Source organism: Solanum verrucosum, unplaced genomic scaffold, assembly GCF_900185275.1.
Source record: "Solanum verrucosum unplaced genomic scaffold, falcon-dt-bn FXZP01000207.1, whole genome shotgun sequence".
NCBI lineage: Eukaryota > Viridiplantae > Streptophyta > Magnoliopsida > Solanales > Solanaceae > Solanum > Solanum verrucosum.
In genome coordinates, this window is record NW_026019996.1 from 1,204,827 (window position 1) to 1,230,576 (window position 25,750).

At 32.4% G+C, this 25,750-nt stretch overlaps 2 protein-coding genes across 2 annotated transcripts in view; both read left to right on the forward strand.

Annotated features, from left to right (window-relative positions):
* Positions 1-25,750, forward strand: part of LOC125819302 (bZIP transcription factor 18-like) — a 279,276-nt gene that overhangs the window by 26,844 nt on the left and 226,682 nt on the right. The window lies entirely within an intron of this gene.
* Positions 3,627-7,565, forward strand: LOC125819338 (UDP-xylose transporter 3-like). Its single transcript, XM_049498790.1, has 8 exons — positions 3,627-3,971; positions 4,060-4,215; positions 4,900-5,084; positions 5,172-5,239; positions 5,670-5,802; positions 6,469-6,630; positions 6,727-6,996; positions 7,118-7,565. The coding sequence occupies exons 2-8, from the start codon at positions 4,095-4,097 to the stop codon at positions 7,247-7,249; spliced, it is 1,071 nt and encodes a 356-aa protein (XP_049354747.1). The 5' UTR covers positions 3,627-3,971; positions 4,060-4,094; the 3' UTR covers positions 7,250-7,565.

Sequence of the window (25,750 nt, forward strand, 5' to 3'; positions counted from 1 at the left end):
CCAGGGTCTTTTTCTTTTTCAGCTATTCCGCGTTTATAATTGAAAAAAAAAAAACGCATCCCACGTTCATCAGCGCTGGATATGCGATAAAAATAACACAGCTGCTCCATTAAGTTTATGGATTGACTTGATTTAGTCCTTTTTATTAACAATTAAACATAAAGAGTCCTTTTAGTTTGTAATTTAGGGTCATTGGTCTCATAGTTATCGGTGTCTCAACCAGTGTTTTCAAAGTCTTCGGGCAAATCTCAGGGCTGGAGACGTATCAAAAATATTTTGGAGTGTGATCTATAAGGCGTATACCTTAGAATTTGTGTGTCCACTTTAGAATTTATTTTAATATATAAGTCATGAACGTAAAAGAGTAAGTTCTGAACATTATTTTTAGTTTTTATTATTTTAAAATATTTTTTCAATAAATTATATTTGTTTTATTATTAGCGTAATGATATTTACACTTGTGTTTTCATGTTATAGTGATTTTTTAAAATATGTATAAATAGAGAAAGCAATAATCATAAAAATTGACATTATAATAAATAGGGAAATATATCCGAACTTTGATCGAAATTGCTTAACAATTCCAAAATTTGTGCAGAACCTATTACCCCCTGCACTATTTAATATTGTATTTTAAAGATATATAGGTGACCACGTGGACATCATAAATATTGTATCGTTATAAATAATAACTTGTCCAGTTGAACACTTATGTATCTTTGAAATACACTATTAAATAATGCAGGGATAATATATCTTGCACAAAAATTAGGATTGTTACAATAATTTCGATAAAAGTTTGGATATATTTCAAACTTTTTTTCCTAATAAATACTTGTTCAAATAATCATGATATTGATATAATAGAAGTCCATAACACTATGTTTTTAGGCAATTCTCTCCATTTTTTGTTATCACTCTTACACTTTATATCATACTTCTTTTTTTGAAATATATAAATAATAATCAGTGTAAATATTAATTGAGGATGGGAAGGACTAGTAAATGTGGAGATCAATGATAAAATGAATAATGATTTCATATTAAAGATTATCTCAGCTATTATTATTTTGGTGTTGTTACCTCTATCAAATCTAATAATTGTAGTAATATTTTTGTCTATACTATTACTGATTCATTTGTTTATTACTCTTACTTAGTAATAAAATTATAAAATTGAAGATACATGAGATATACTTTTCATAAAATTCGCGAGACTTATGCCTCATCTCATACTCTGTAAAACGTCTCACTTCACACACCCACCTTTTAAAATATCTATTTCAACCACATCAGAAAGAGAAAGGTAACAAAAATTAAGATTACATTGATCACAAAATATCCCCAAATTTACCATTTAAGGACCAAATTCGTAAATCATAAGCATTGGTTTATTGTTTATGTTTTTAACAACCTGCATTAGAAGTAGATGTATGCTCTCGAAAGAAGTTTTCTCCATTTCTTCTTAAAATAATACTATTAATTATTTGACAGTTACATATTCCAAGTTTTTACAGATGAATTTTCTCGAAACTATTTTTTTACCTTAGTGAAATGCCAAATTCACATTTTTTTTTATTAAAAAGGTTACAAATCCAGATATAATAAAGAGAAAATCATATATAATAACAAATAAAGATCAATTAAATGACAAGTCAAATATAATTGCTGTCTCTAACTTTTATCATTTGGACGGCATGATTCAATTGAGTCAAAACTAGGTATGTAGTAGTATAAGACAAGAGTGAAACCCTATTATTTATGGTGCCTCTTTGTCATATAAAGTCTCAATGAATAAAGTAAATTGAAAGAACAAACTTTACAGAAACCATATTTTATATATTATTATTTCATATTTTATATTTTATATTTTATATATTATTTTACGTACTATTTTATAGAATTAGAAATAAAGGTAATAACCATATTTTTGCAGGAATAGAAAGAATAAAATTTATGTAGAATGCTTTTTAAGAAAACAATATTATTTTTCGTATGTAGTGATTTAACTTGTGGAATAGTTTTTAAATTTAGTTTGCTTGATATTTTAATTATATTTAAATCATAATGTTAATGTTATATTAATATTTAATTAATTAATTTATGTATAATATTGTTTGAAAAGTTGAACGGTACATTTTAATTTAATTAAAATAAAAAATTAATTAAAACTTTTGGAATAGAAATTTAAATAGTTTATTTCTATAAAATAATCTTAATATTAGAAGTACATTGATACTTGTCCTTTTTCGTAATTTAACTCTCTAAAGCATTTATTTTTTTAAATTAGTCAAACACAATTTGCTTATCAAAACACTTTTTAAATGAATTAGCCAAATTCTTTTTTCAAAAGCACTTTTTTTGAAAAGCTATCTTATGAAAATACTTTTAAAAATAAACCGTTTTTAACGATATCAAACATGCTGTAACTTTCTTTTAATTTCTGTCTGAATTAACATAACAGTCATTGCATTACAACAAGAACAAAAGATGCTTATTCCAAACTATTCATTGCAATACCAATGAAGAAAAAATACCTTTTTTCCTTGCTAATTAAAATAATATTACCTAAGATTTAATTATGTATTACATCATTTTTTTTATTTGAAACAAAAGAATTGTAGGGACTCCAGATTCATATTTGCAATTTTTCATGTATTAAGTGGACTTTTGACCACGAAAAAAATTCACTTTATTTTTTTTAAAAATAACGTTAAAGTTGGAGTTGGAATTGAAATATGTTTGGTCATACACTTTATGAAGAACATTTAGAATTGACATAATACATAAATATGACATTTAATTTAATTTCAATTGACATCTATATCCTTCAATTGTGAGTTTTAAAATAGACACATTCGTCATATGTGACGTCCTTATGACAATTTTATATCTTATGTAGAGTCTTGAGTGTATTATGCACTGTCGAACATGTGTGTATACTTATTCAATTTTATACATGTTAAAATGTCTACTTTCACACACATAGCTATAGAACATAGATGTCAATTGAAGTCAATTTTTAAAGGACATATTTATGTATTATGCTTAGAATTTAAATGTACTTTTTCTAAATATGATTTGTACCTTTCAATTGTTTAAAACTATCAAAATCACCCCACTTGATTAATTTACCTAAACATACAATTAAATCTTTTCCAAAAAAGTAATATCCCAAAATAGATAACTATATAATGTCATAGATTAGATTTCCATATACGAGCTACAACATACTATTAAAAATATTTTTTCACTATATTTAAAAAATTTAAAGCTGAAGATTGAGGTGTGCTTATTTTAAATTTTTACAATTGTTATTTGATTGTAAATAGAGTGAAAGTAAAAATAAGATTTTGAATGACTTTTCAATTTGAAATACAACTTCTTATTTAAAACTTATGATCAGACATTAATTTTCAAATAAATAAAAAATATTTGGTCTAACATATAATACTCAAGGAATAATTAATTTCCTTAACTGGATAAACATCATTAAACGTTGGACCAAATTAAAAGTAACAAGAAATTCCAAACTTGGTGGACTCTATATGTTCAGTATTAAACTTTAAGGACCAATCCGTACTAACCTTCAATATTAAGAGACTAATTGAGTTAATTGTTTTTTTGTTGAAGATGCAAGCACGTCCCTTCCATCAGAGTCCCCCTTCTCAGATTTTGACTGAGATTTGCATACATATAATTTACTCACATTTTCAGAATACAAAATTATCAAACTCTCTGTATACACTCGCTTTGTACCAGACTGTAGTTGGAAGTTGGAACTGACTGCATAGCCTTTTACCCTAAAATTGAAGTCGAAAAGTTTCTCAAATCCATACAAAATATACATTTACAGGCTTGTTAACTTGATTGGATCTGTAATTATACGGAATTTTGAAAATGGTAGCGTGAAGAATTTGTGGTGTTGGATCAAATTTGTTGCTGGTTTTTGGGAAGTATTTCTTTCAGATGTGAGATTTTGTACATACTGATTTTTTTGTTTCATTTGATTGTTGCTGTGGAATGTTGAGGTTTATCTTTATTTGTTGTTCGATCTAGATAAATTAGCGGAGCAAGGAGCTGTAGCCGAAAGGATGAGTGAGAACAAGCGCTTTCAGCTTGGCACCATTGGAGCTTTGTCTCTATCTGTTGTTTCATCAGTATCTATTGTGATATGCAATAAAGCGCTTATGAGCTCTTTAGGTTTTCGTTTTGGTAAGTTAATTGTCATTGTATGGATCAGCATTTTACAAGATGCTTGTCATATTGAATACGTAATCAAAATGTGAATATGTGATTAAATTTTGCTTTTTGTGCTATTGTTGAAGAATGAAAAGGTCCCAAGTCGGTGGTTATTGAATTTCGTTATATGCACGCACTTGTACAATCCTCCCCTCATGTGCTAGTTTTTGGGGTTAAAATTAGGCCTAAGATTCATTTCCAGCAGCTATGTTTGGCTTCCTTACTGATTTTTAAATCATCCTCTTAATTTGATAACATATCTATGCCAGAATTTGGAGGCATGTTGAAGCTGGATATGCTTTTGTTTTTTCTCCCTCCTTACTTGTTTTTCGTTTTGATGACATAAAAAGTTGTCCTGACATGATACTGTCCGTACTAATCACCGATGGATGAATAAGTTAGTCTTCCCTCTATACTAGTGTCTTTAGATAAATCTGTGGCTGGATTCTTAGTTAAAGGTATGACCTATGTTTAGATAGTTTTGAACTATTAAACTGCAGGGAATAATACTTTGTGGTTGCAAATTCATGTTCAAACCACTTAAGGATCAAGATCTACTGTTTTTACCTAGATTTTTCAAGTTGGCTTAATGGCTGTTATAATTTCCAAGATAGAGATGAGATGATAATGTACTCTATTAATTTTGTTCTATGGCAGCTACAACTTTGACGAGCTGGCATCTACTGGTCACTTTTTGCTCCCTCCATGTGGCGCTATGGATGAAGCTATTTGAACACAAACCTTTTGATCCAAGAACTGTAGTTGGATTTGGTATTCTGAATGGAATTTCAATTGGGTTGCTAAACCTTAGCCTTGGTTTCAATTCTGTTGGTTTTTATCAGGTATGTTCTTTCCCTTCATCTCTATTTCAGATAACATGGCTGCATAATGAATTTCCTAAATTCCAAGCTTTCTCACTAATGTGTTAGATGACAAAGCTTGCAATCATACCATGCACTGTATTTTTAGAGACAATTTTCCTCAGCAAGAAATTCAGGTTAGTTTATCATTTGTATTGGGTTAATCAGTGTTTTGATTGATGCCTTTTTCCTCTTTGAGTCGCTAATTTTCCTTTGCACTGCAACTTTGACTAAAAGATGAACTGGATAACTCCTAAAGTTACATTAGCTGCCAAGGTAAGTGATTCACTGACCAATCCATTCATAGTGATCCAGTACTGTTAAATCAGATCATGGCAACCAAACTGATTCTTAGTGAAACCTGTAAAGACTGAATCATGTTTCCCTAAGCAATCAACTGGTTATTTTAAGATGGTCTGAGGGCAAGTACTTCATCTACTGATGATTTTTTTATATTGGCAATAATGGATTTTGCTTTAGCTATGTAACTTTTTGCTAGACTTGGTTCTCATAAGATTCTTCTTCTCTATTTGAGCTTTAACTTGAAATTTCCTTTTTTTATTACAGTCGGAGCATTCAACTCTCTCTTTGCGTCCTTCTTTTGGGTGTTGGAATTGCAACTGTAACTGATTTACAGCTGAACTTCCTGGGCTCTATCTTGTCACTCCTTGCAGTTCTTACCACTTGTGTTGCTCAAATTGTATCCTTCTAAAGTAGCTGGCTCCTTATTTCCATTGTTTGCACTGTTTTTGCATATTTCAAGCTGCATACGGATCAGATATGGCAAGTTTTGTGGGTCATAAGAGGTCTTTAGCTTAACAGCTAACTAGTGATGGATGCATCTTCATGCTATCACTTTTCATATTTAGCTTCTAAGTATATGGAGATGCAAAATCTTTATGTTATCTATGTAACCTACCTTGAACATATAACTTGCTTTGTTATATCTTTTTTGATGACCTTAAACTTCATATCCTATACTATTTTAGCTTTATTTGATCTCGATTCAATGTCATAAAGCCAAGCAACTCCTTGGTATGAGAACTTTTTATGCCTGCTGCTTTTGGAGTTGCATTTCCTTCTTTTACATATTTTTTTAAATGGTAAGCAAGGATGTAACTAATATAAACAACAAGGATGGTGTTTTGTGGATATAAAGTCAGGGGAATCCCTCTGCAAAAACAAAAAGTAGGATTCCAATCTATGCCTAGATCTTTTCCTGTAGTGAGTTGATTATTGTCTGAACAATTTATGGATTTTGACCTATGTATATATATTATACACACACACACACACACACACATCCGTATATCGTCATGGTCCATACATCTTTTCTTCAAGTTAGTTCTTAATTAGCCTCTTTCAGATGACCAATACCATCCAAAAGAAGTTCAAGGTTTCTTCAACACAACTGTTGTATCAATCTTGTCCTTATCAAGCCATGACTTTGTTCGTCTCCGGTCCGTTTCTGGATAAGTTTTTGACTCAGCAAAATGTATTTGCCTTCAGATATACGCCACAAGTGCTGGTAAGCATTATAAACCCATCTTGGACAATGTCCTTACTGTTCCTATAGTAATGGATGGGGTATGGTTCCAGATCTAATTCATTTTTGTAAGTGCAGACTTTCATTGCTATGTCCTGCTTGATCTCAGTTTCTGTTAACTTTAGCACATTCCTTGTGATTGGAAGAACATCCCCTGTCACCTACCAAGTCCTTGGCCATCTTAAAACCTGTCTAGTATTAGCTTTTGGATATATCTTACTTCATGACCCATTCAACTGGAGGAACATTCTTGGGATCTTTGTTGCTATGATGGGAATGGTTCTTTATTCATATTATTGCACTCGTGAAGGTCAGAAAAAAGCTTCAGAAGCATCAGTACAACTTCAGGTATAACATGATACTTTTGTTTCATCAGATCCATTTTATTTCATTGTCGGACGTATAAAACAGTACTTGACTAGTCATACAGCTAATGTCATCACTTCTACTTCCATTTTAATGATTACAGACCAAAGAAGATGAATCTGATCCTCTAATAGGCATGGAGACTGGAGCTGGTGCAACAAATGATGTAGCTCTCCCAATATCCCCAGTTGGGAAAGCTGATAATGATTTGCGTGCTCGAGACTACAACCGTTGAGAATGGTATATTTAGCATTCCAAGATGCATCAATTGAATTATGATGAAATTGACAGTTCACCATGGGAATAGTGCAATTGCAACAATACTTCCCCTGCTTCAAAATCATATGAGTAACAAAGAACGCCTTCGTTTCCACTTTGATTGCTGTTTGATGTCTAGATTTGAAATGTTACCGCTGCTCCGTAGTAAGCAATGCATGTACTTCCCTGATTTATTGTATAATTAGAATATTTGAGGCATAGTAAAAATGATTCGATCAGAAATTATTTGAGTTCTAGCTGAATAATGTTATCTCTGAACAGTATATATATATATATATATTATTCTAAGCAGCTTTTCTCCAATCTGCATACATTAATGTTATCTCTGAACAGTATTTATCTTTTTATCTTTATTCTAAGCAGCTTTTCCCCAATCAGCAATACTTTCCATTGTTTCACATTTGATGTTTCTTATTAAAAATCCAGCTATATCATTACTGTGTGCAAATTGCCTTTTTAGTTTGTGGATAACTTTTTTGCATAATAGGTGATCCATTAGTACCCTCTAGGGCCAATAGGACTTTAGTTCAGTGGTAATGATGCAATAAATGTACTGCACATTAGGTATAGGTCACAAATTTGAATCGTGATTGACTGAAGCATGGTATTTTAGTGGGAGCAGAATAAAAAGGTGAACCTTAAGTTCTGAATTTGTGAGCATAATTAGGGTTGGGCGAGCTAACCCACGAGGAATTTCTTTGTTATCAAAAAAATTCCTAGTACTTCCCAACCTAAAATTATTATTCTTATCACACAAATCAAATGACTCCAAAGAATTCAGAGGAAGTAGAAAGCAGAAACAACAAACCAAATACTAAATGAATAAACCAAGTTAGGAAATGAGAAAAGGAGAAACAATTAGGATCTATAGAAAAGTAGAAGTTAATGATTGCTAATGATTGGCAAAGTTTTCTGGTGTAATATGCTACAGCCTACTGGGGAGGATGTATCACTTTATATGCATAGTGACGATCTATACTAGAAGAAAAGTATTTTGGTCCCCTTTGCCACTTGTATATCATCTTCCATGCACTAAAGCCATTTGGTTAGTGTCCTTTGCCACTTAGATTATCTCCTAACCATTTGTCCCATGTCCCTTAGCTTCATGCATGATATCATTGAGTAGGTCTTTTGAAATGTTATTAGGGAAATAGTCGAGGGCAAATCTGTTGCTGGTGGGAGGTGACATATATTACGTGGAATTAGTCGAGGTGCACAAAAACTAGTCCGAACACCACGGTGATAAAAAAAAGATAGTTGAGGGGGAATGTGCTTACTTATATTTTGATTCCTGAAGAGTCCTAGTAGATGGAACTATACTTCCATGCTTGATCATATTTGCAGAGACAATTGATAAATGTATATTTTGCACTATCTCCAAGACGTCCCGAGAATACCACAAACATTAAGGTCTTGGACTAAAAATGATCAGATTTTTCTAATTATGCTTATACATATTAACCACCTAGGAATGTGATGAGATTCTTCTACAGTTAATCAGAGATTTCGATTCAAATTAATCCATAAATTTTGGATACCAAATGGTTTATATAAAGAATAAAAATTTAAGATAGCACATGCATTTCTATAGAAAAGTAGGATTTTGTCATTGACTTCATCATAATTTTTTATGTCAAAATCGATGTGAAGATGTGCTCTTAAGATTATTTAAAAGGTTAGCATGTGCAGTCTGTCCTCTGATAGCTTCTTTAGTATTTGTGATCAAGTTGCCAAGTTGTGCAATTTTTTGTAAGTAGAAAAAATCTGGTGTTCAACTTTACTCTAAATCTTTGTTTTTCCAAAGCTATTTGGAGTATTATTACAAGCTAATTTGTTATTCGTTGCATGGAAAAACAGTGTTGGGCTAAGAAATTCAAACAACTGCTTTTACGATTGCTATTTGAGAATTAGGTAAAGTTTTGAAATTAATCGAAATTTCTTTTATGTGACGGAACAAAAGCACTCCTAAAAACCGATTCATCACTTCACTGGTGGTTGTCCGGCTGAAGGTCTAGGTATACTTGACGATCCCTGTTTTTTTTAATGTTATTTCCCATGCTAGGCAAGGTTGCTCGCCATTGCTAATGAGTAGATATCTTTTGATCATCATAGAGTTTGTAATATACTCTATAATGTAATGTCATTGCTAATGAGTAGATATCTCTTGATCATCATAGAGTTTGTAATATACTCTATAATGATATTACAAAGGGAAAATTTTATATATGGCAAATGGATTTACTGAAATAACGCTCCATAGGTATAGTTTATATAATTACATTCCATGGCTATGGTTTAGTTTGCTATGGAGCTTTAATTTTGTATAAAACGTTTTTTTTGTTTTAAATTTATACAATATTTTATTTTTCTAAATGAATGGAAACATGAGCGCTAAATACGGTTCAGTAAATTTACATAATCCCATGATTCAAGCTAAACGTCCAAAATCAAATATTTTTCCAAAAAAGAGTTCTATAGCGATAGAAAGACCATACCAACCTCAGACGACTAAACTATCGGATTAATCACTATTTTTGTATATTCAACGCCATGTAAGGTTTCTTTGAAGAAACTTCGTGTTTTGAATTGTAAGAAAGTATACAACTGATTTGTATACCATATAATTGAAATTTTGAAAATGTTTTTTTTTTGTTTTGTTGATTCTAATGGTTCATAAAAATTTCTATTTGCTTATACAAGATTAGATAAATCGTATATTAACAATTCTATTTTAATATTTTGTTCAAAAAATTGAATGACACAATTTATATATATGAAGTGTATATGATTCGACAAAAAATGTGTGCTTTAATTTGATAAAAAAATCCCTTTGTAAATTTTACTGTATATATGCAAGTAATCGTGTAAAATTCTTATACAATGTATATGTGTAATTAATTATATAAAATTAGTATGTCAATAATCATGTATGATTCGACAAAAAGGGTGTGCTGTAATTTGTTAATTTTTGGTGTAATCTATTTGTATATATAATTGTGTAAGGTTTGTGTATTGTTTAATGTATATAGGAATTGTGTGAAATGAATTGTATATAAATGCATTGTATTTAATTATATATATCAATTTGCAAATTAGTAACTTTGTATATGTGTTATATTTGTATATGAGCATATGCAAATGCGTGTAAAATGAGTTTATTTTTTTATTAATAATTATATACATAAACTTCAAGCAATTTGTATATAACTAATAGAATACACAAATATCAATATATAATTGTGATTTAGACAGAAACTGTATATAGACTTCAAGTAATCTTGTATATAACTAAACAAAATATACAAATAACTAATACAAAATGTGATTTGAATTTGAAATATACAATTTACAGATATTTATATACAAATATGATTTAAGCAGAAAATATACATATTTTATGTAAATTTGTAAATAACTAACGAAATATACAAATATTCAGATACAATTGTGTTTTAAGCAAATACCTGATGCTCTTCAGATTTGTCCAGATCTGATGAAGCAGACATAATCTCCTTTGAATCACTGTCTTAGGCTTTTCTCTTACTTCCTCCTTCAACAATTTTAATGTCGCTTGCCTTGGCATTGTTGATGACTTTCTGAATTGCAATTGGGTCCTTTTTTTCTTTTTTTTTCCTTCTTGGATCTCAATTCTTCAATAGATTTTTCATCTAGAAATTGTATAGATTTTGTCATAGACCCAGCATTGACTCAAAATCTTGAGTTAAACCGATTGAAAACGAAGGTGAATTGTCAACAACTTGGATATGCAATGACGTACCTCTCGCAGTCCTCTTAGATGGAGTCGAATCATCCATTTTGTTTTTGAAAAACTGATAATCTGATAAGTAATGAGGGAATTTTTTTAAAAAAATTTATCAAAAAACTAACAAGCATAATACATATACAATTGTTGAAAAACGAAAAAAAAAGATTCACCCACAATTTTGGTGGGTACCTGCGAAAAGTGAAAACACGATTGGAGGGAGAAGGTGAAATTCGAATTTCAAATTGAAAGTGGAAGAGTGATTTTTGGAGAAAAATAGGGAATGAGGATAGGAGAGATAAATTTGATTTTGTATAAAATCATATACAAGAGCCGGTGAAGGTTTCTTTAGTTCGGTATACAAAGAGGTGGTGGGTCCCATTATTAACGACAAAAAAACCTGAAACTATATTTACTGACAGTAAATAAATTAAACTATACCCTAATTGACTAATAACCTAGTGATGTTTGCCAACTTGCGTAATTTTCCCTATTACAAATGAGGATGCTTAAATAATGCAAAAATATGAAAGTCAAGAAGAAAGTTAAGTTTTCAAACTTGAGCTTCCTTTTAAAAACGTATAAATTTAAAAAGATAGATTGTCCGTCTGAAGTAACCTGAAGTATTTTCCTCTTGTCTTCTACTTCTTCAAAGCTATCCAACAATAATTGATGATTCATCATTTCTTCTTGGATCTATTGGATCTTGATGCTATTGACACTGTCATATGATTCTGCTTTACCAGTTGCATTGATAGGTGCCTTGAAACAAATAACTCCCTAGTCATTTTACCATCCCAACTATGTTTTCTTTCATGTGTCTTCTTTTTGTTTTTGTTGCTTCTACTTCTTTGTTACCTGTTATCTCCTGTATTCAGGTTAGTCAAAAATTCAGAAACAGAAAAAAGATGAAATAGACAGAATGATTTTTAAACTGAGTCCACAGAAATCACTGTGTTTCCTTAAGAAATTTAATCCCCTCACTGTACTCGAGGTTGAAGATTAATTCCTCCCAAGATAAAATAGATTAACTTGTTAAAAAAGTAGCGGTACCTCAAACTTCAATAACTTCAGCGATCGCAAGAACAACAACAAGAGCACACACAAACTCAGTCGATCGACAATTTTATTTATGTAAGAAAATGTATGCAGAGAGAAAAATTTTGAGTGTTTGCAAAAACGAAAAAGACCTCTTATTTATAGTCATTTGCAGCAAGGAACGCGTCTGTTCAGAAAAATCTGTTCAGACCCATTTTTTGCAGAACATTGTGTCCTTTGGGAAAAGTAACGACTTCTCGGAAGGATTACCGTTTGGGAAAAGTAACGAATTTTTGGAAGGATTACCGTTACACGTGAATTTCAAATAAATTCAATTGCGCCAAATTAACTCTGTTATTTAATTAACATTCTAAATTAATTTATAAGAGAAAGGAAATGATTTAACAAGATTGATTAAATAAATTTTGTCCAAAAATAATATCAATCAATCACATCACTTGCCAAATCCAAATCTGAAGCCGAAGCCGAAGCCGAGGCCGAGGCTGAGGCCGAGCGAGCGACGACGACGGCGCGAGGGGGCACCTTCTTCTTAACTCTTTAAGAACTAAACGAAGTGTTTCCTAATATAAGGACAACAATTTCCTTTCTTCTATCAATATGGTAAAAATGATCTTTCATTTGCACTTTTGCAATGACTTTTCATTTTCCCTCCAAAATTGGTTCCCCCAAAATTCATTGGTTCTTCCAATTTCTATTTTCTCTTTTTATTTCCCATTCACACCTTGCTAAACCCAACAATCCCCCACATGAATGGGGAATGACTATTGTTAAAACATATGCATGAAAAACTTGTGTGTTTCGTAAGTAAGAGTTAATCGCATATGGATAAGTAGGTTTCCCTTTAAACTTTTCGTAGTGAACATATATCGGATATACTCGGTCAATCGGTAGATTTGATATATTTGAACCGTCAAGCTTTAGTGTATACCTAGACAACATAAGTCAAACAATCAACCCTTGAACTATTTTTGTTTCTCATTGTTTTGTTCGTTTCAGCCATGAACACATCTCGGTTAATAAGTGCTTAGAGAACTGGCCTTACTGGATTCTCCTTGAAGTGGCTTACACTTCACACTTTCATAGGTGGTTTCTAACTGTGTTATCATGTAGATACACTATTTGGTATACCCTGTATCAAACTTAGAAACTATTAAAAAGTCAATGATTTTGATTGAGATTACTTGTGTATCGACTCAGTTTACTTATAGCGCAGGCTATGTCTGGTCGTGTACAATTCATGACATACATCAAACTTCCCAATACTCTGGCGTAATCCAATTGAGACTGACTTTCACCTTTATTCTTAGCAAGATTAAGGTTCACATCAATTGGAGTCTTTGCCTTTTTGAAATTCAAATACTTGAACTTTTCAAGTACCTTTTGAATATAATGAGATTGAGACAATGCTATACCGTTAGGAGTTTTGTGAATCTTTATACCCAATATTAAATCGGCTACTCCTAGATCTTTCATATCAAACTTACTAGCAAGCATACACTTAGTAGCTTTTATATTGGCAATGTCCTTGCTCATTATCAGCATGTCATCCACATATAGGCATACAATGACTTCCTTATCCGTAGTGTCTTTAATGTAAACACATTTATCACACTCATTGATCTTAAATCCATTTGACAACATGGTTTGATCAAACTTTGCATGCCATTGTTTCGGTGCTTGTTTTAGCCCATAAAGTGACTTAACAAGTTTGCATACTTTCTTTTCTTTGCCGGGAACTACGAAGCCCTCAGGCAGTTCCATGTAGATTTCTTCCTCCAGCTCTCCATTTAAGAATGCGGTTTTCACACCCATTTGATGGATTTCAAGATCGTATACTGCAGCTAGGGCAATTAACATCCGAATTGATGTAATCCTAGTCATTGGCGAGTATGTGTCAAAATAATCAAGACCTTCTTTCTGTCTAAAGCCTTTGACAACAGGTCTTGCTTTATATTTGTCAATAGTTCCATCATCTTTCATCTTTTTTTTGAAGATCCATTTTGAACCCAAGGGTTTGTTCCCTAGAGGAAGATCAACCAACTCCCAGGTATGATTGCTTAAGATTGATTCAATCTCACTATTGATAGCCTCCTTCCAAGAGGTTGAGTCGCTAGACAACATCGCTTCCTTGAATGTTTGAGGCTCACTTTCAAGAAGGAATGTTACAAAATCAGATCCAAATGAAGTAGCTATCCTTTGACGTTTACTGCGCCTTGGACTCTCTTCATTGGTTTCATTCTCTTTTGGTTCTTCTCGAGGTTGTTTAGACCCTCCACTAGATGACTCAAGTCTAGTTTTATACGGATAGATATGTTCAAAAAATTTAGCATTATCTGATTCCATTACCGTATTATCATGAATATCCGGATGTTCGAACTTATGAACCAAAAATCGATATGCCTTACTATTTGTGGCATATCCAATGAATACACAATCCACAGTATTAGGCCCTATTTTCACCCTCTTAGGTATAGGTACCTGGACCTTGGCAAGACACCCCCACACTTTGAAATATTTCAAGTTGGGTTTTCTACCTTTCTATTTCTCATATGGAATAACATGTGTCTTCGTATGAGGCACTCTATTGAGTATTTGATTTGATGTAAGGATAGCCTCCCCCCACAAGTTTTGTGGTAAACCTGAACTTATAAGTAAGACATTCATCATTTCCTTTAAAGTTCGTTTTTTCTTTTTGCAATTCCATTAGATTGTGGAGAGTAAGGAGCAGTAGTTTGATGGATTATTCCATTTTCCAAACATATTTCTGCAAATGGAGATTCATATTCTCCACCTCTATCACTTCTGATCATTTTGATCTTTCTGTCCAACTGATTTTCAACTTTAGTTTTATATTACCTAAATGCATTTATTGCTTCATCCTTACCATTTAGCAAATAAACATAACAATATCTAGTGCAATCGTCAATAAAAGTTATGAAATACTTTTTCCCACCACGTGTTGGTGTTGACTTCATGTCACAAATGTCAATGTGAATTAGTTGTAAGGGATATGAATTCCTTGCAACAGATTTATAAGGATGCTTAGTATACTTAGATTCAACGCAAACTTGACATTTTGATTTATTACACTCAAATTTAGGCAAAACATTTAAGTTAATCAGTTTTCGCAAGGTTCTGTTATTAACGTGTCCGAAACGTTCATGCCATAAACATTTAGACTCAAGCAAGTAAGAAGAAGTAGAATCTTTATTCATATCGACTGCAATTACATTGAGTTTAAAAAGGCCCTCAGTGAGGTAACCTTTTCCTACATACATCTCATTCTTACTTACTACAACTTTATCAGAAACAAATACACATTTGAATCCATTTTTAGTCAGAACTGGTATAGAAACTAGGTTCTTTCGCAATTCCGGAACATACGAGACCCTGTTCAAAGTCACCACCTTGCCTAATGTCATCTTTAGGAGGATCTTGCCAGTTCCTTCCACCTTTGCAACAACGGAATTTGCCATAAACAACTTCTCGTCTATAGGTGCTGGAGTATATGATGAAAATAATTCTTTGTTGGCACAACATGGCATGAGGCACCAGAATCTATCCACCATTCTCTTAGATTTCCAACCAAGTTGCATTTTGAAAGCATTGCACAAAGATCGTCCATCTTTCCTTTGGATTCAGCCAAATTTGCTTGATTCTTCTTCTTGTCCTTCTTGGGACCTCTACATTCAGTAGCCTTATGACCACGTTTGCCACAGTTGAAGCAGCTTCCATTGAATTTCTTCTTAGGAGGATTGCTCTTTGGACCATATGCTTTATTTCTTTTCTTTGATTTTGTGGGATCTTCTTCAACAATATTTACTCCAGATATTGCTGAATTACCACGTGACCTCTTTTTTGCGGCCTTGTTGTCCTCTTCGATTCTCAGCCTTACCATGAGATCTTCAACAGTCATCTCCTTGCGTTTATGTTTCAAGTAGTGTTTGAAGTCCTTCCACAATGGAGGTAATTTCTCAATAATTGCAGCCACTTGAAAAGCATCATTTACAACCAATCCTACATTAAAGATTATGTGAGTATTAAGAATAAACTTAATATTTCCAACATATGTATTAAATAAATTTATACCTTCAGCAAGGAGATCATGAATTATGACCTGCAATTTTTGAACATGGGTGACGACGGTCTTACTGTCTATCATCTTATAGTCCAGAAACTTTGCCACAATAAACTTCTTCATTCCGGCATCCTCTGTTTTGTACTTCTTTTCTTAAGCATCCCAAAGTTCTTTTGAGGTTTTCACATTACTGTACACATTGTATAGATCATCCTGCAGGCCACTCAGAATATAATTTTTACACAAAAAATCAGAATGTGTCCATGCTTTTGTTACCAAGAATCGTTCTTCAGGCGGAGTTTCATCCGACATAACAGGAACGTTCTCATTAATGAACCTCTGCAGACTCAACGTAGTCAGATAGAAAAACATCTTTTGCTGCCATCTCTTGAAGTCGACTCCAGAAAACTTTGCAGGTTTCTCAGCCGGTGCTTGGGCAGCATTTGAACGATTGTGTGCAACCAATGTTGTTGCAGCACTTACTGTTCCAGCATTTACTTGACTTGAATTAGTCATTTTTCTGTCACAAATGACAGACAATTTAATATGTGAAAACTACCAGTAAAGAATAAATTCTTACACCAACTGTTTCTGATTTAACGGTAAAGTTTTTATGTTCTTTTAATCGTTAACCGAATGAATTTTAAAAATTCAAATAGAGTAGAAAACCATAAAGGTTTTAATCTCCAGAAACCTCAAATACAGAAACTAATAAATTTCTTAATATTGTTATCTCCTGTATTCAGGTTAGTCAAAAATCTAGAAACAGAAAAAAGATGAAATAGACAGAATGATTTTTAATCTGAGTCCACAAAAACCACTGTGTTTCCTTAAGAAATTTAATCCCCTCACTGTACCCGAGGTTGCAGATTAATTCCTCCCAAGATAAAACGGATTAACCTGTTAAAGAAGTAGCGGTACCTCAAACTTCAATAACTTCAGCGAACGCAAGAACAGCAACAAGAGCACACACAGACTCAGTCGATCGACAATTTTATTTATGTAAGAAAATGTATGCAGAGAGAAAAATTTTCAGTGTTTGAAAAAATGAAAAAGACCTCTTATTTATAGCCATTTGCAGCAAGGAACGAGTCTGTTCAGAAAAATCTGTTCAGACCCATTTTTTGCAGAACATTGTGTCCTTTGGGAAAAGTAACGACTTTTTGGAAGGATTACCGTTTGGGAAAAGTAACAAATTTTTGGAAGGATTACCGTTACACGTGAATTTCAAATAAATTCAGTTGCGCCAAATTAATTCTGTTATTTAATTAACATTATGAATTAATTTATAAGAGAAAGGAAATGATTTAACAAGTGATTAAATAAATTTTGTCCAAAAGTATTATCAATCAAATCATTTGCCAAATCCATATCCGAGGCCGAGGCCGAGGCTGAGGCTGAGCGAGCGACGACGACGGCGCGAGGGGGCACCTTTTTCTTAACCCTTTAAGAACTAAAGGAAGTGTTTCCTAATACAAGGACAACAATTTCCTTTTTTCTACCAATATGGTAAAAATGACCTTTCATTTGCACTTTTGCAGTGACTTTTCATTTTCCCTCCAAAATTGGTTCCCCCAAAATTCACTGGTTCTTCCAATTTCCATTTTCTCTTTTTATTTCTCATTCACACCTTGCTAAACCCAACATTACCTAGGTAAGATATCACCATCCCTAACTACTTTCTCAAATCATATGCCTAACTATATTGTCTTCTTCATCTTCGTCAAAAAATTCTCTCCCAAATCAATAGCAAAAGCATTAGTTGGACTAAGTACCGATGCTAAGACCCCTGACTCATTCTTCTTTGTAATTGCACTTTCTTGTTGTCCCAAATGCCCTTGATCTGGTTGCTGCCTCAATGAATTCATCTATGGTTGTCTACACCTATTGATTGTCATTATACCATACTCTTTATGGTGTTGATTGCTATCAATTGAAGTATCCACCATAATTGTAATTTTTTCACTACTCTTGGGCACAAAAATAGGTGCATTATGGTTGAGATTACTACCCGAAATTGGTGAGCTAATCTCATGTAAGCTTTCTCTTTCACTACCATCATTTTGATATTCTTCATCTTCAGCCTATTCTGCCCATGCCTTGTACTTGGAAGAAACCTCCTTAATTACCTGAATTAAATCATTATGTAGTTGTACATGTTGCTCATTTCTCATCTTTGTCAAGGTTGAATTGTTTGCATATGTGGAAAACATATACAAAGTTGGTTGAGAATGTCTCTGAATATCTTGATCGTTTTCATCATTTAGCTTACTTACATCAACTTCTTTTGTAAGCGAGAAATTACTAACTCGAATGTAGGTGAAGTTACTTCATGTTGTGAAATATTCAACAACACGAGTAGAGCCGTCAATATGGGCTAGGTTCGTTGGCCGGTCTGACCTAACTCGTGATTTGATAGGGAGGGTCTAAGATTTTTGAAGCCCATTTAAGAAAAAGACTTTTTATATATCTCAACCTGAATAAGCCTACTGATTTGTAGGCTTGAGAAATATGGGTAGGGTTGGTCCGTGGGCCAAATAAAATTAATTAAAAAATAAAAATAAAATAGAGTATTAAAAATAACAAGAGTCCAAACTCAAAATCTATTTTAAGTTTTAAATATTAAAATTTAAATACAAATTATGTTTATAAAATATGTACTACATAAAATAAAATTTCCTAACATTTTTAGGGAATCACTACGTAGGGCCTATGGAATATTGCCATATTTTTTTTGTGTTTTATTATGATCATTAGAAAATAATTAGGTTAATATTTCTATTTATCTATTTATACTTTTACTTGAAATCAAACTTAATAAATATTATAAAGATAATTTTATTTGTGGATTTGATTAACAAGTAGTAACACTAACACCATTTAATATTGTCTTGTCGATATTTATCACAATATTTTTATATTATAATTTGATTTAAAAATTATAAAAAAATGTACTTTTAAAAAAAGTGGGCCAGCACAACTCATAGCCCACGTATTTGTGGGTTGGACTGACTGTTTTTTGGTCCATAAAAACTAGGCCAATCCGACCAGGCCCATAAAATTTCAAAACCTGTAAAGGTTAACCGGGATGGAGTGGGTCATCTCATATTGACAACTCAAAACACAAGAGAATGTTTAGTAATAGGATCTAAAGTTCCACAATTTACCTCAATATGTGACTGCTCAATTTGTAGTATTTGACTACTATGTGCAGCATTATTAATAATCATCTTCATACATTGATCCAATTGTCTTTTGCCAGTTATCAACAATGGTTCAAAAGCATTATGAGTTGATAAATTTAAATTAGGATTGACATGCAACTGAAAGTTTTCAATATCACCCTTTTCATGTCTTGGAGAATTACTTCGACTAGTCGGGGAATGTATATGACTGAGTACTAGCTGAATTTTTATATGCAACTAGAGTCCAATTTTCAGCTTTATTATCTTCTTCATTGTTGCACTTTTCAGCTTGCAAAATAGTAATATCAGAGGTTAGTTTCCCTTGTTCATCATTGCCCCGTCCAACAAAATTAACACCAATATAAATTGTTGGTGTGACATTTTAATATTAATAAAAATATATTATATGTCACATTATGTATCTTATGTCGATTGGTGGACATTACATTTGTGCCTCTTTACTCTCATCAATTGTGGAAGAAAGTGGTCATTAGTGGTTAGTAACTTATGTAACCACCAACTCTTCATTTCACCCATTATTCTATTTTTACGTCTTATAACTTATGTAACATTTGGGCCATTCATTTGACAAATTTACTACCCATTATCTTTCTATTCATTGCAAGGAAAAATTCATCACCTATAAATAGTGTGGTCTTCATTGTGTTGGATGGAAGTAGAAACAACAAGAGATGTACAAGAAAAGATAGAGTGAAAAATATGAGTAGTATTATATTGAGTTTACATTGAGGTTAGTGTAGTGAAAGAGAGAGTTGAGACATAGAAAATATTCTAAGTCTTCAACTATATTCACTATACAAAAGAGAGTATTATATGTTGAAGGAAAGTATTCTTTTTGTGGAGCTTTGGACTCTTCAACTAATTCGGAGTTGTTTGAGTTGTACACTGTTGTTGGGCTGTTGTATCCTGGAGGGGACAAGTCAAGAGACATACTGCTGGATCGGTGTAGATTATGCCACAGTGGGCTTGAATCTCCTTAAAGAGAGCGAGATATCCGCGCCTCAGCCTAAAGATTTGTTTATTCATGTTTTGTCATTTTATTTTCAACTGTAATATTTTGTATTTGTGGTATATTACATCAACAATTTTAAGGAGATTCATATTTTTGTTACAGTTTGAAAAAGTGTGGATATCCAGATAGGGATCTCAACATAATTCCGCTCAACGTCGCTCTCTTCAAGAGATGTAAGAGAAGAGGTGTATGGTAAAGTGTTTTTCTACTTGCTCAATTAAAGTGGAGAAAAGGTAAAGAAAAAATAACTTTTTTACCTAGTATTTTCATGAATAAAGTGATACTACTTTTCATGAAAAAAATTATATTTAAATTCTTAAAATAGTGGGGGCTCATGAAATGAGGAAAAAATTCATTATGAAAAAAAAAAGATTTTTGCATCTTTGAGAAATGCTCTAAAAAAATAGTATTATAAGTGCATATATATTAATTGTGGAATAAATCACATGTTATTATTTGGCTATAATGTGATAACTTTTGGCTCTAACATGAGAGTTATAAATAAATTATGAAAGCCATGTTGAGTAGCCATTTAACATCAAATGTTTTGGGTGAGGAAAAATATCATTCTTGAAATGAAGAAATACCATTAAACATGTGATGTATTTTCCTTGTCGAGTCACATAATATTGAAAAGTTTGTGAAATACAATTTTGTTGATTGTGTGAGTCTTGCAACCCCTTTTGATTCAATTGTGTGAGAAAGTTGTGACAAATAAAAAAAGGAAGTTTGCTAGCCTAATAAAAGATATGAGCTAGAAATGTGACTAATTGCACTTTATATGATATTGTGTATAAAGTATAGCATGTACAAGCAAATCAAGTAAATTTACTTGATACGAAATTTGGTGGCTTGTTTTATGAGAAAACATATTATTCTATACTCAAAAATTTTGTTGGTGCAGATGAGAAAACTTGGTGTTATTTGTTGGATGAGAAAAGCTAATTACTTTTTGCTAACTCTATTATTGAGGTTGAAGTAAAAAATTTAAACTTCAACTAGTGAAAAAGTGAATTGATTTAATTATATCAAACACTTTATTTTGAGAAATTATTTTTTCTAATGGCACCAATATTATAATGGTAGAGTACAAGATCGTTATTAAAATGGTAAATTCAGACTCACTGGGAGAAAACACAATATTATGAGATCGTATTGATCACTGGTATACCATCAATATTAATTAATTGTGTTAAAACTTGTGTTACATCTTGCAGATTCATAAACTAAGGCCTTAGCAAGATAAAGAGTCTGAAGCACATCGAGGGGGATGAAATTGAAGCTAAAAAATTCTAAGTTATATATGAGGAAACCCAACCTGGGGACTAGAGATCCTATAACCAAGTTCAATGGGAAAAACGAATCATATGATGACTTGTTGTGAAATGCCCTATTCTTAATTTTATTCAATCCCTATGATGTGAGTGCATTTATCCTATAATAATTTGTGGAGGTTGAGTCTTGAACTCTTAATGAAAGTTTGTATCTCGTATGAGTGGGATGTCAAATTATAGGAGCAACCTTGACAGATTTCACCTATGTGAGTGAAAGTAGGCCGCTTTCTATGAGAATGAGCTTGTTCTCAAATTCACTCATGAAAACCGGTATAGCACAAGACCGTAATGTGCTGGCTATTAAAGTTTATGTCAACACCTTGATTATTGTGTGTAAGCAGTAATACTTTATTTTCCTTAAGCAGTCATAGTTCAAGTCTGAGACTACTACTGACTCTGGAGTAAATGTTATTGTTTTACTAAGTGAAGGTTCAATGCAGAGCACACCTTCATCATGCATAGTAGTCTACATTCAACTAAGTTGTGAAGAACTCTCTTATCTTAATATTAAAATGAGTGGGGAATTGTTGGTGTGACATTTTAATATTAATAAAAATATATTATATGTCACATTATGTATCATCTTATGTCTATTGGTGGACATTACATTTGTGCCTCTTTAATCTCATTAATTGTGGAAGAAAGTGGTCATTAGTGGTTAGTAACTTATGTAACCACCACCTCTTCATTTCACCCATTATTCTATCTTTATGTCTTGTAACTTATGTACCATTTGGGCCATTCAATTGGAAAATTTACTATCTATTATCTTCATATAAATTGCAAGGAAGAATTCATCACCTATAAATAGTGTGGTCTTCATTATGTTGGATGGAAGTAGAAACAATAAGAGATGTACAAGAAAAGATAGAGTGAAAAAGATGGGTAGTATTATATTGAGGTTATTGTGGTGAAAGAGAGAGTTGAGACATATAAAATATTCTAAGTCTTCAACTATATTCACTATACAAAAGAGAGTATTATATGTTGAAGGAAGATGTTCTTTTTGTGGAGCTTTGTACTCTTCAACTAATTCAGAGTTATTTGAGTTGTACATTGTTGTTGGGCTGTTGTATCCTGGAGGAGACAAGTCAAGAGACATATTGCTGGATCGGTGTAGATTATGCCGCAGTGGGCTTGAATCTCCTTAAAGAGAGCGAGATATCCGCGCCTTAGCCTAAAGATTTGTTTATTCATTTTTTGTCATTTTATTTTCAACTGTAATATTTTGTATTTGTGGTTAGGGCTAGGCGTTCGGTCGGTTCGGTTCGGTTCGGTTTTTTCAGTTTGGTAAAATATGAAACCAAACCAAACTGAAATAAATTCGATTTGGTTCGGTTATTACAAATTCGATTTCATTTTCGGTTTAATCAAATTTAATTAACGCGGCCTATGGGCTGTGGCATCTGAATTATTTTCTGCTGGCTTGATTATAAACTTATCAAAATTTGACTTTCTTAGCCTTAATTTGTTTCACCAAGTTTCAACTTTCAACCATTCAAGTTGTTTCTTGGCAGTTAAACAAATGCAATGAGCTCCCAGAGGATACCATATTCAAGAGTCAAGACCCATAAATCAACAAGTGCAGGACAGTGGACACCCTTCTTTATAAGCACGTCACAACTCACAAGCCTTTTACTTGAAACTTACCATATCATTGACTAAAATATCCAAACAAAGCAGATAATTATTGTCCAGCAGGCAACAACATTAACAAACTAGTCGAGAATAAGAATAAAAAGACTATCAAGAGTCAAGCCACACTAGAAAATTCAACAAACTTGTGCCCAGCCTTAAAATAGAGTTAGTTACAAACTAAAGTGAAAAGTCCAGCTGCCAGTAGGCAGCATTGCAATTTGCAGCAAACCATCAACCAAAACATTAAAACACCAACAAAACATTGTTGCAACTTGCAACCTCCAGTGCAATAGCTCCCAAGTTTCAACAGATAGCAATCAAAAAAATAACAAAACATTGATGTGCCTAGGAGAAAATATAACTCTTTAGACAAATGATCTACATTTCATAATAAAATATATAAAACTATCAAGCAAGTTATGTAAATAAGTTCTTTACTTACCCGTTACCACACATCATTAGTTGATAGTTGAACTTACAAGTTGCAACTATATATCAATAATACTTGATTCAGTCCCACTACAAGCAAAATCTAAAAAAATATGAAAGAATTTGTTAGTTGTTAAGAAACATAAGTAAGAAAATTATTTTCAATATAATTAATAGAAATACCAAATTCTTACCAAGTTCAAGTTGCTCAAGATACTCTAAATCTTCCTCAATGTTGATTGGAAAAGGCTCACTTCTAAGATAATCTTGAACACAAATAAGAGATTGCACAAGTTTAGGAGTTAATGAACTCCTAAAAGGATCAAGAACACGACCTCTTGTGCTGAATGTACATTCTGATGCGACACTTGAAATGGGAATGACTAACACATCACGAACCATCTCTGTGAGAATAGGAAATCTCGGCTCATTTACTTTCTACCACATTAATATATCAAAGTTATCACTATCTGGCTCAATATCTTCAGCAAGATATCTTTCCAATTCTGATTTACTACCTGAACTTCCACTAACTTCGTTATGCTTCTCAAATTGTTGTTTCGTTCTCATTCTTCCTCTATTTACAAAGTTTCTTGAACCACTCACACTAGATATACTTGATAAGTTGTCAGATGAAGTGGGTGAAGATGGTACATGTAAAGAGCTTTTTGAGGATTTCTCAACATAATAATCAAACAATTTGTTCATGTATTTTTTCACTTCTAAACATAGCTTGTCCCCAACTTCTTTTCCAAACATATCCACAATTGCAAATCGAACATAATCAAGATTGTTACGTGGATTCAACACGGATGAAATAAAGATCATCTTGTTCATTTTATGTGGTTCACCCCAATACTTTTTGAACTTTTCCTACACACCTTTTGTCATTTCTTTCAAATTACCATCTTCATTTTCCATCATCTCTTTCAAAATAAGATTAAGTTCAGCAATTTCAACAAAATGTTTATTGCTAGTGACATAATTAGAACCAGAGACCTTCAAAGTAAGTACATAAAAAGTTTCAAGAAATTTCACCATTGACCTCACATTTTTCCAGTCAACACTTGTAAGAATATCTGCACTAGTTCCATCTTTTGCACTAGTTCCATCTTCACCTTCAGAAGAATAGAACTAAAGGTATGAAGATGATTCAAGTATCCAAAATCATAAAAAACTATATCTTTCAAATGCAAGCTCAAAATGTTGTGCTATATCAAGCATCGAATATGTAGAGTTCCACCTAGTAGGAACATCTAAACATAATGATTTCTTACAAGTTATCAATTGAGATTCACAACATTCTTTGAACTTTCGAATTCTTGCGGGAGATTGTTTAATGTATTTCACGGCTTGTCTCACTAGCTTGACTTACTTACACAGTTTCCTTCAACCCAACTTGCACAATAAGATTAAGGATATGTTCCATACACCTCACATAAAGATGGTCACCATCCATAATGTTAGTTCCCCAATTACTCAATTGTTTAGACATTTCTTTCACAGTAACATCATTAGAACTAACATTATCAACTGTAATAGTAAACACATTATCCAAACCCCATTCAAGCAAACAATTAGTAATGCAAGCCACCATATCCCCGCCCTTATGACTAGAAATAGGACACAAATTTATTATTATTTCATGCAAAGTCCAATTTCTATATATAAAGTGGGCTGCCAGACACATGTTGTTGATTTTTTGTATAGAGGTCCAAGTATCTGTCGTAAGACAAACTCTTGGACGTGATTCTTTGAAAACCTTCTTCAAAAGTTGTCTTTCTTCAAGGTATAGTACATAACAATCTCTCGTCACAGTTCTACGAGAAGGAATATGAAATTGTGGCACTGTAACTCTCATAAAGTTTTTAAAACCCTCTTTCTCAACAAAACTAAACGATAGCTCGTCAACAATTATCATTTTGGCTAAAGCTCTCC